Below are 12,336 nucleotides of genomic sequence, written 5' to 3'. Positions count from 1 at the left end.
TACATAAGTGCTGGTGTCAACCTCAGCCAGTTTCTGCTCATTCCATATTCTCTACCCATGAATAATTATATCCTTTCTTATTTCAATCTTCCCCAGTCTTTAAGGTATTTTTCACCTCTTGCCCTTCTCCAAGGTGCATGATGTGATTGCAATGTCATTTGTACAATATCCTGGAATTTTCCAGGAGGAAGATGAGATTTTTGTCAAATCTTTATTGTCATTCATATTATATTATTTCTTCTGTTGAATCTTTTATACTTTTGCTCTTCAACTAATAAGCTAATTCTGCTTATATAAGGAACAGGCATAAGTTTATGATAAATAAATGGCCGTGAACTAAGAAAATAGTATCTAAAGTGATGGGTTTATCTTTGTTTCCAGAATATGGTTATAATTTATTAGAGTTTTAAAGCTACCTGGCCAGTTGTGGCTCAGTGGTTGAGTGGTGTGAGTGCGTGTGTGTGAGGAGGGTAGCAGGAGGCAGCTAATCAATGATTCTCTCTTATGGTTGATGTTTCTATCTCTCTCTCCCTCTCTCTTCTCTGAAATCAGTAAAAATATACTTTAAAAAATAAAGTTGACTAAAAGGTAGGGCAGTTGATTCTCTTTTTATTACCTCTTTATAGTCTAGATCTTATCCAGGTGCTGAGGGGTTTAGTTTAATGTCAAATGCACTCTGAGTGGGAGCCAGGAAGTCTGTGTGAAGTGATAATCCAGACCAGGGCTGTGGTCTATCTAGACACAAAGAACTAAGGAGCAGAGGAAAGGAAGTGATTCATGAATGTGAGTAAGATGGTAATAATGCCTAATGTTTGTCTTGGGCTTTACAGTTTCAAAGAACTTTCTAATACATTACTTTATTTCATACTTCCAGGCATACCTTCATGAATTATTTCACCAAATATCTGATTGTACTGTCACCTACCTGTGCTAGCCTCTGAACTACAGATATGAATAAGAAATGTGTGCCACTATCTTAAGGAACTTAAAGTCTAAGAAAAGAGATAGATATTTAAACTAATTGCAATTAAATGTGTTGAAAGCTTTTTATTATGCAAATAAATACAAAGTATTATAAAAATAATTAAAGGAGTAACTCATTTGAGTTGAGTTTTGAAGAAGACTATTCAGATAAAAGTTGGTGGGGTTGAGGTGTTGGGTGAGGGATGGACAATAATAGAAGAAAACTGTTGACAGGCAAATCAAACAGAAAGCACAAACTTGTTATTCTTGAAGATAAGGAAGAACTTATCAGAGTTAAAGTACATAAAAAAAGAAGCATCCATCTAGTAAGAAATTGTTGATCATCTACTTACTATGAGACATGAGCTAGGGAAACAAAGACAAATAACACACAGTTCCATCCTTCAAGAAGTTCAGTGTACTTCTTGAAAAACAATGGAAAATAATTCAGATTGCCATGTATTTATTTCCCTTTACCTGTATTTGAACAAGCATGTTTCCCTCACACTATTCATTTCTCTGACTATTGGGTCTCTACTAAACAGTGATGTTTAATGGCATCATAGGAAGGAATGATGTCACACTTTCAATATTATGACTTAATTGCAGGCTTAAGCAAAAGGGACAGATGGGAGAGAAACCCGTGTCTGGATTAGACTAAAACTATAAATTGTCTCTGAGTTGTGAAATGTAATTAAAAGTTTATTTTAAAATACATTTTGTGGGTTATGCACCCTAGAAAGAGCTTTTAACCACATGAACTTTCCAGCTGCCACAAAGCACAAAAAAGGCTGCGTTTTTTATATAAGACGATACACAGTTCAAGGAATGATGCTATTGAGGAAAGTGAAGATAAATCTCATAGACATGGCAATCCTATTTGTTAAAATGTCACATTTCATGGGAATGGTGTCAGAGTTGTAAAAAACTGCTTTAGGAGAAAAGAAATTACTAGGGAAGAGTTTGATGGGTATAATGCACTGAAGAGAAAGCATGACCAGTGCATGTGTTGGCCCTGACAGTGGACTGCTCTGCCCAAATGTCTCTCTTAAAGAGTGCAATTTGAGATGTTCAACAAATATCAATTACAAGCATAAGTTCATTGCATTTTATTTGGCACTTTTATTTTCATTGCAAAGTGTTGCTACATTTACATTTCTCAAACATTTCTCTGGATTTTCTTTTTAAATAGGTCTTGTCTTGAAAGGAAGACCAAGATAAACAATAAACAAATAAGGGAAATTTGCATACTTAAAAGGTTGAAAATAATTTTTCTTAACCCCTTTTGATACAGGAGCAAGATAGTAGGAGGATTAAGTGACCTCAAGGTTACACAGCAAATAAGTTCTGATGTCAGAACTAGAAATGTCCATCATGACCCCAGCACCCCCTATTTCTCATTGTCCCATGCAGACATAGATTAGACATTGTATTAACGAAAGCTTAGCTGCTGCCAATGTCATCACATGATTTCAATCTGAAATGTATTCAAGATGTGTGTTTCTATATCAGTGAGTACTCTACAAACCAGTGTAGGTTTTTATGTGAGATTTAGTCATATCATACCCAAGTACATATACAAGTTTTTTATATTTTCCTATTGTCTGCCATAGTAATAGCAGATGAAATGCCAGTGGACATTGGTAAATGGGAAAGGACAAGTGGTATTAGTAAATATTTTCTTTGAAAAAAATTCATTTGCTTTTCAGGTTTCTTTCTCTCTGCATTATTGCCTGAGTTAATTTCTCATTCTGTGGTTAGATCTGAACGAATATGAGTATATAAGCTGTCTTTACTGTACTTAATATGTACAATGTGTAAACTATACAATGCACACTCACTTCCTTCACTGCATACTATTACTGTGCATATAATGCACACATATATGCAATCCTAATAATAAATTGTTAATACAGCACTGTTCACACAGGATTCTAAATCTTTATACCATTAATTTCATGTGCATAACATTCTTATTATGTGTTTTGTAAGTGCTACCATACTATTTAGATATACAGTATAAAGATGTTTTGCTCAAGTTTGTCAAATATTTGTTTTTGAATAATATTATTTCACTAGTATTCATAAAAATTAAAAGTGTACAGTTTCAGGGATTTTTTTTGTGGCTTTTCAAAGATAACCTGAGATTAATAGTCACCATCACCATAATTAAATAAAAAAATTTGAAGGCAGAGAATGGGTCTTGCTCCCTGCTACTTCCCAGTGTCTACCGTAGTTTATGGTAATTAGGAATTCAATGAATATTTGTGAGAAGAAGGAAGGAAAGAAGGAAGGAGAGAGGAGGGAAGGAAGGAGGAAAGGAAGGAAAGAAGGAAGGAAGGAAGGAAGGAAGGAAGGAAGGAAGGAAGGAAGGAAGGAAGAAGAAAGGAAGGAAGGAAGAAGGAATATTCTATTCCATCTAATTAAGAGCATAGAAAAATGTTTCAAAGTTTTATTTTTGAAAGTGCTGGATAGATTTTCATAGATAATTAGGGTTAAAGAAAATAAAATGTGTTGTTAGCCCATGGTCTGTCTTCCCTGCGCCTCTGTCAGAAACCTTTGGGTCAAATTCTTCAACCTTCCACAGAGAGTAATTTTCAAAGACAGAAGATGTGGTATTTTCCTGAACTTAATTATCATTGTGTTCCTCCTCAAAATCTAGGCCCTGGGTTTCCATCAAGACCCTTTGGTTTGTTAAATAGGGAACCTAGTAGAAAAAAGAGTGAGGCATACCACCTATTTGGTGCCTTCCACTGAGCTCAAAATGATACATGCACCCCTATGTTCATAGCAATACAATTCACAATAGCTGAGATTTGGAAACAGCCTAAGTGCCTATCAGCAGATGAGTGGATTAAAAAACTGTGGCACACCTACACAATAGAATATCATGCTACTATAAAAAAGAAGGAATTCTTACCATTTGCTACAGCATGGATGGAACTGGAGAGCATTATGCTAAGCAAAATAAGCCAGTCAGAGAAAGATAAATATCACATGGTCTCACTCATTTGTGGAATATAATGAACAACATAAACTGATGAACAAAAACAGATCCAAAGACCGAGAAGCATTGATCAGACAGTCAAACCTCAGAGGGAAGGTAGGGGAAGGTGGGGAATGGGGAGAGATCAACCAAAGGATTTGTATGCATGCGTATAAACCTGACGAATGGACACAGACACCAGGGGGGTGAGGGCATGAGTGGGAGGGTGAGGGAGCAAGGTGGAAAAAAGGACACATATGTAACACCTTAATCAATAAAGAAAAAAAAAAGAAAGAAAGATATGTAATTGGTAAATAGTACCCAAATACCTTCTAGTCATGTTGCTTTACCCAACTTTTCTGAGTAGTGAAAGAACTATGTTGAGATAAAAATACCTACAGCTACTCTCTAGCACATTAAGGATAAAACTTCCTCGGAGATGAATCACAAAAAGACTCTCTGTGGGGTGTCTTCCTTGGTCACATATAGCCTGTTAGACCAGGGACAGAGGCAGTGCTGTGATTACATGCCCCCTGGAAATCTGACTCAAGTTTTAACAGGTAGTAGAATTATAATGAATGATTAAAAGGCATAAAGTTTTTGTGGACGAAAAGCCCAAACCGGAATAGAAATGCGGGTGTTATTTCCCAATAAATGTTGACTTTGGGTGGCGGTGAATGTCGAGGGCAGCCCCCTCTGAGCATCCCCAGGGTTCCATTCACAGCCGTCCACGGGCACTGCCAGAGGCCCATATTTCTTAAAGAGAACAGATGGTTAGGGGAGGGCCCAGGCTCAGAAGCAGATTTATCTTGTCAGGCTGTTATCTCCAGGTAAATGACCTTAAGCAGGTCACAGACAGTCACATGACCACAATGTGGTTCAGAGGTGTCCTAAACTGATGGCCATTCATTAACTCTTCCCTCTAAAGGTCCCAAAAGCTCCTTTTGGCCAGGCTTACAGTCTGTTGTTGCTGCTGGTGTGTGTGTGTGTGTGTGCTCATGAGCGTGCGCAGGCTTGAATGTATTCTAAGGTGAAATGCCTTATGTGTGAATGCTAGTGAAGATGTATATATTTTCAAAAACATTTAATTGCTTCAATGTGATGTGGGCATCCTGGAATATTTTGTTGCGTATTTTTAAATGTCAGAAATCCTACCTAGAAGGGGATAAATGAACGATTTTACAGGCAGTCAAAGCTGAAAGTCCCCCTGGAAAGCCCAGTGTTCTAAAGGGGCCACAGGGCTAGCCAGCGCCTGGACTTGTTATGTCGCAATCACAACAGCCTGTGGGTTTCGAACCTTCTCCTTTATGCCTGAGAAGACATGGTGGGAGACACAAAATGATTTTCTGGGTGTGTGTTTTGTTTCTTTTTCTCCCTGGAGGCCTTGTTTTCAGGATGCTTTTCTTTTTGTGCATTGTCTGTGCATTTTGTTGCATGCAATACATGCCCTTTTGTGGCTTGTCCCCATTATACACGCCCTTGCCCTTTCAGTGAAGATCAGTTTGTGTGTGCTGCCCAGCAGACCTCAGAGAGTCTGTGAAAGGCTGACCTAGTCAGACCTCAGCTTGGCCACGGTCTTGCTGGGAATAGTCACATCAAAGAGCTAAAGGTGCCTGCATCTGCCTCGATTATTATTTTTTTCTGTTACTTTATTCAATTTGTTCTCTCAAATGCACTTTTTCTAAAGCCATTTCCCCTGGTTGCCTCTCCACTGAAATGTGTGTGTGTGTATATATATATATATATATATATATATATATATATATATATATATATATATATATATATATATATATTGGCAGTCACTGGAACCCAAAAATTCCCTAATATAAACACAGAAGGGGTGGCTGTTCTAGAAATGGCCTCAGGACTTTCTAGGATGTTCAGAATTTGTCTGATTTCAGATCAATTTCTCCATCCCATCCTGAGCCATTCTGGAGGGAGGCATTGAAATGGCAGCCAGTGTAGCTTTATTGTTTAAAAGAAAATACATATAAATGTGCATATACATATATGTATATGTATAAATGCTCTTTGATTTAGTGAACAGAGTATACATATATAATGTTTTTATATTGATTTTTATGAGCCCGTAAGGGCGGTAAGAACTATGGGTTGTAAAAACCAGTGTGGATTGGGGCTCAGTGACACAGAGCAGCGGTAGATAAATGGTTTGATTCTATGAACAAGGAAGTTCTACTATGCTAGGAGTTAAGATTGTTTCACAATTTCCAATGGAACCTTACTTTCTATTAGTGTCAAGCATAATTTTCTAACTTACCTATAAGTCTAACTATAAACAGCGCTAGAAAGCTTCTTCCATAATAATCACTGTGAAGCAGTTTCAGGCAGTCTGGCAGACTAAACATTCACAGAAAACCTTCCAGGATAGTACAAGTAAAATACTGAATACAATGAAAGGGAGGAAAAACATATTTTTATTTTTATTTTTTTAAATATATTTTATTGATTTTTTTTGCCCCCCTCCCTCCCCAGAGTTTTATGTCCATTGGTTGTACTTATATGCATGTACACAAGTCCTTCGGTTGATCTATTATCTCCCCCAGATCTTCCTCCCCTCCCCACTGTAATATTTTTAAATGCTTGGTTCAGATGGTGGGAAAATAAAGGACTTGCTCGGGGTGCAGAAATAAGAGAGCAGAAAAATGAACAGTAAGGGGAACCCAAAACTCTCATCATCCAGGGGGACCCTAATGGGCCCATGATAGAGAGCCAGGGCCGGAAGGGGCAGGAGACAAGCTGGAGGCAGCCTCAGGCAGCACATACAGGCAGCATTCCTCTCATCCAAATAAACACCCATGTGGATGGATGCGTTAAAAACTGGCCCACAGAGGGAGTCTTTGGAGAGTATGTCTTTTAGCCTTGTCTTCTGGTGAAAGGGAGGCAGGCTGAGAAAAAGTCTCCTCTGAGAATATATAACCACAAGCCTGCACTCACTGAATCTAGGGACCAGAATTCATAGCACCTGTGTGGTTCTAAACCCTTCAAATCAGAAGTTTAGTTTTTAAAGTCACAAAAAGACAAATACCGTATTATTCTACTGTACTGGTACCAGGTACCTAGAGCAGTCAAATTCATAAAGAGACAGGTGGTTGCCAGGGACCTGGAATAGAGGGAGTGGGGACTTAGTTTCAGTTTGCAAGATAAAAAGAATTCTGGAGATTGGTTGCATAATAATGTGAATGTACTTAACATTACTGAAATTCATGCTTCAAAATGTTTAAGATGGCACCTGGCTGCTGTGGCTCAGTGGTTGAGTGTTGCTCCATGCTTAAAGAAGTCACTGGTTCCCTTTCTGGTCAGGGCACATGCCCGGGTTGCAGGCTCTATCCCCAGCAGAGGGCGTGCCAGAGGCAGTGGATCCATGTTGATGTTTCTCTCTCATTGAGGTTTCTATTTCTCCCTTTCCCTCTCTCTCTAAAATCAATAAAAACATTTTAAAATGTTTAAGATGCTAATCTTTATGTTATATGTACTTTACCACAAGTTATACAATTTTTTAAAAATTTAGTTTAAAGTTTGACCCAGTAATCCCACTTCTAGGAATATCTCCCAAGAAACCAGAAACACCAACCAGAAAGGATATATGCACCCCTATGTTAATAGCAGCTCAATTCACTATAGCTAAGATTTGGAAACAGCCTAAGTGCCCATTAGATGAGTGGGTTAAAAGACAGTGGTACATCTACACAATGGAATACTACACTGATATAAAAAGGAAAAAACTCTAACCATTTGCAACAGCATGGATGGGCCTGGAGAGCATTATGCTAAGTGAAATAAATCAAAGAAAGATACTTAACACATGATCTCACTCACTTGTGGAATATAATGAACAACATAAACTGATGAACAAAAATAGATCCAGAGGCAGAGAAGCATTGAACAGACCTCAAACTTCAGAGGGAAGAAGGGGGAGGTAAGAGATCAATCAAAGGACTTGTATGCATGCATATAAGCATAACCAATGGACATAGACACTATGGGGGTGAAGGCATATGCTGGGGGTAAGGGTAGCAGGGGAGAGGTCAATGGAGAAAAAGGAGACATATGCAATTCTATATGTAATACTTTAAACAATAAAGAATGAAAAAAAATAAGTAAAATATACTAGGTTAATAGTGCCCCCTAACTACCTATAAGAAACAAACCACAAAACATTTTTAAATATAAGGAACTAAGCTCACATGAACAAGAGCCAAAAAAAATTAACAAACAAAAAAGTTAGAGTAAAAAAGAAAATAGAAATTAGGTTTATTAATTATAAGGTAAACATTGTATGCATAATATTTTTTTAACACTTGAGTTGAAAACATATTGAAGGGGAAAACATGTGTCAAAATTAACCAAGCAGATTTGAAAAGAAATAAAAAAAAAACTACAGTTTTTATTATTATAAAGCAAATAGATAGTCTAAACAACAGCTCACTTTCACTGGAGAGAGAAGTATAAATAGAAAGATAGAATTGAAGAAATTACAGTTCAAAGATGAAAATAAGTGGAAATATGGAGAAGATGTTAAGAGACATAGAGGACAGGTAATTAGATTCTACATATATCAAGTTGGAGTTTATGATGCAAATATAAAGAAAATATGGATGAAGCAATATTTGAAGAGATAAGGGCTGAGGCTTTCCAGAAATAATGAAAAACACATCCTCATACCCAAGATGTACCCAATTTAGAAGTAACTGTAATGTATTAATACACTTATATTGTGTCAATTCCTTAATCAATCCAATCTAAAGGCTAATGTGTAGCCTTTGCAACATTGTTAGGCTTATTCATAAGATTAACTCCAGCCAACATCTGCTTATATAGTCAGCTACTTTGCTGTCCCCTACACATCTAATCATCCATAATCCTCTGGAGGCTTGCACTAATCCTATATAATAAAGAGCTAATACGCTAATTAGACCACACAGCCAAATGACTGTCTGGACAATATTCCAGACGACTTTCTGGACAAAGCTGAGCTATGAGGGCAGGCCAGGGCTGCGAGAGGCTGTGAGGGCTGTTAAGCCAGCCAGGGCTGTGAGGGCTGAGACCCTTGCACAAATTTCGTGCATTGGACCTGCAGTTTGTACATAATTTGCTTACCTATCAAGATGCGACATAACTGTTTTGGAGATGTCCATACCCACTTCTTGTAATATTCGGATAATCTGAAAGGGTGCATTTGGATTCTTTCCAGGATGAATGATAACAGGACAGCCAAGCTGGGCCTGGGCATGAGCAGTTGCGTGAAGTACCTTCCTTTCGCTCTCAGTCAGAGGCCAGGAGCAACCAATTTCTCCAATAACGCCACACTTGATGCTGGTGCCATCTGCTCCATGGAGAATTTCATTAATGAGGACATCAGTAAGCTAAGGAAGGGTGGGAAAGAAGATACTTTTTAGATTGTGAAACTTCTCAACAGAGTATTGACACAGTATGTTAATAAATTTATTTAGTTATTCATTCTTCAAAAATGTACTCATCATTCATTCAATTAATAGTAGGCATTTTGCTGGCCAAATTCAACAAGTAATTCTACATAAAAGATTCAATAATATCTTACTGTGACTATGTAGCCAGAAATGTATAGCTTTAGGAGCTATGGGGGAAAATATGACTGAATGAAAGTATATTCAGATTAGAAAAAAAAAATCAATATTTAACCAGAGAAACAGTAGACATAAAAAGACTACACTTTTTATCTACATCAACTATGTCAATTCTTTAATTCCCCCTTATTTATGCATTCTTTTACCCTATACCCTATAGAAAATTCACAGCACATAATACTGATATTAAATTTTTTTTGGGGGGGGGTCAGATCTACAGTTACTGCTAAGACTAGTTGGAAGCCGGTGTAATAGTACTTTATGATAGTCCTCAAATAATGTAAATATTGTATATAAAAAGGAAAAGGCTTGATTGGAAAGTAATGCAGATAAAGATCTGAAATACAAAGTATTTTAAAGATTAACTGAGGCTTTGTAAATATTGCAACTGACATGGTAAGCCTATTAAGCAGGCAATGGGAGATATAGATAAATATATATATAATACATGGATGTCTAGAAAGATAGCATATACACATGCTCCAAAGTTTTGCTGATTATATGTTCTTTTTGTTCCACCCATTCTTGCTAAGAGCTTATGAAAACAACAGGGGAATGGATTTTCTTCCATCCCTCCTATTGTATAAAAGAAGGAAATATTCACAAATGTGCCAAGTCTCTCCTGCCAACTTTCACCCTACAGTGAATTTTTATGACTGGTTATTATAAAACCCAGCAACAAAATTGAGGTTGCATAACTGACACTTATCATGAAAAACTGAGGTTTACAAACAGATCGGACGCCACCACTGAGCAGTGGAACAGTGTACACGGATCTAAGTATTAGCATGTTGGGTTTCCCAGTGACCTGTACATTAAGATCTCCTTCCTCAATACCTTTTCTTTATGGAGTGAAATGTTTCTTATTTGGGTCTCACTTGGAAGATGTCCTTGCTATCTAGCAAATTTCTGTAGAATGCTCAGCTACCTGTGAGCCAATGACATTTCCAAATGTAGATTGCATGTGGAGATAATCCAGCATCTTAATTCTGGCTATTCGGAATGTCGATGCAAATACTGTCTAAGAACTTAGGGCTTCCTACCTGCTCCACCGACATGGCTCTGGTCTCTGAAGAGTGAGTCGCATCCACATAAAACCCAGCGCCTGCTACGATGTGGACACCAGTCTCCTCTGCGAGCCACTTCAAAGTCTGCACGTCCCTGCAAATCCCCGTGGTGGTGTTCTCCACCACGGCCCCTCCGCCGCTGGCTTTAAAATACAACAGTTCTTCTTTGATGGCTTCTGTCTCCTGATTCAACTGAAGATTCTCTTTATGGGAGTACGGGTTTTTGCGAATCCAAAACAAATTTTTCATCACAATAGGTTCCTTAGAGATAGCTTCGTGAGGTGCAGGTGGTGGGTAGTAACAGCAGTCAAAGGTCATTGTCAAATGCTCGTGGGTCAGGGTGCGGCCCAGTTGGCTTGGCTCCAGGAGTCCCAACACAGTTTGGACTTTGCCACTTAAAGAAGACATTTCTGAGGGTACCCGGAAATGCTCTAAAATGAGTATTTTCTGGGGGGAAAAAGGAAACTATAATCAGAAAATTTAACACACACATAAATTCTTTCCCTAGGGGACGGGAGGCTGTGAATGTACAACTCGTGTAAGAAAGAATCAGTGAAACTAGAAATACGGTCTCACTTATCATCCTGCCGCAGGCTGTGGGAGCTCGCTGCAGCTCAGTGACACACGTGGTGGTAAATGTCCCGGCCACTTCCACTGGGACTCCTCTGCCTGATTAAATCCCAGCCTCATCTACAGGAAACATTTCTGGATATTCAATTCATATTTTTCTTTTGCTTAATTTTATCTCATTAGTCATAGCTATGCTTCCCTGGATAATGCAACAATAATCTCCATTTAAAAACCTTTATAATCAATAACATATCAAAACCAGCCATCATGCATCAGAATTATTTCATTTGTCACTTTCCAGCTAAACTAAATATACTGGGGCTCCTGTTGGTTCCATTATTCATTTACTGTCCAAGGGAACAAACTTTTGTTGAAGGTTCATCATGGGCCAGAAATTGAAGCTAGAAAGAGGAATAAGACAAAATATCTGATCTTGATGATTTTGAAGATTATTCCCCAAACGCCAATTTGGGTGGGGTGGGGGGAGGAAATGGGACACCTAGGTTTCACAACGAAAAAACAAAAACAAACAAACCTCTTTGCTCCTGATGTTTTATTTTATATACGGCACACAGAAACACACACAGAAACACTCTTCTAGAAAGAGTAAATACCTCTTCACTTATCCTCTGTTTTCTTTAGTCTGTAACACAAGTTAAGTTTTCACCAAGTTTCTGTCACTAACAGCAAGAACCGCAACCACAGCACTTCCATTGGAAAGCACCTTTCCCAAATGAAGGGATTTCACTCGGAAAGGAGCAGGCGCTACTGAAAGCGGTAGCCAAGAGCAAACCCAGTGTTCCCTCCCCTCAGGACATTGAGAAAACTGACTGGGAACCGGGGAAAGCGCTTCTGGAAGCTCTCACATGGTTCTTTTAGAAGACATTCTGAAATCACTTCCCCCTACATGCTTCTAAGGACCTTCTCTGACTTTCTGAGCATCAGTTTTCTCATCTGTGAATCAGAATAACAATGCACATTTCATAGGCTTTCATAAGAATTAAATTAGATACCATAGACAGAAAGACATGTAAAAGCACATAGCACACATTGGATAAATAGTACCTTTGTTTTGCTAGTTCAAATGTATGTCTAGTTATTTCTTTACAGAGGGAGCGTTTGG

The 12,336-nt window shown here is 38.1% G+C and overlaps 1 protein-coding gene across 1 annotated transcript in view; it reads right to left on the bottom strand.

Moving 5' to 3' along the window:
* PTER (phosphotriesterase related) overlaps positions 1-12,336 on the bottom strand; it is a 63,606-nt gene that overhangs the window by 15,902 nt on the left and 35,368 nt on the right. Inside the window, exons 2-3 of the mRNA XM_084871349.1 lie at positions 10,620-11,090; positions 9,071-9,336 (exon numbers count right to left, since the gene is read on the bottom strand). Coding sequence (XP_084727475.1) covers positions 9,071-9,336; positions 10,620-11,051 — 698 coding nt within the window. The 5' untranslated portion in view covers positions 11,052-11,090. The remainder of the gene's footprint in view (positions 1-9,070; positions 9,337-10,619; positions 11,091-12,336) is intronic.

This window comes from Pipistrellus hanaki (genome assembly GCF_964339955.1).
Source record: "Pipistrellus hanaki genome assembly, chromosome: 1".
Classification (NCBI taxonomy): Eukaryota; Metazoa; Chordata; class Mammalia; order Chiroptera; family Vespertilionidae; genus Pipistrellus; species Pipistrellus hanaki.
This window is presented reverse-complemented; position numbering and strand designations above follow the sequence as displayed.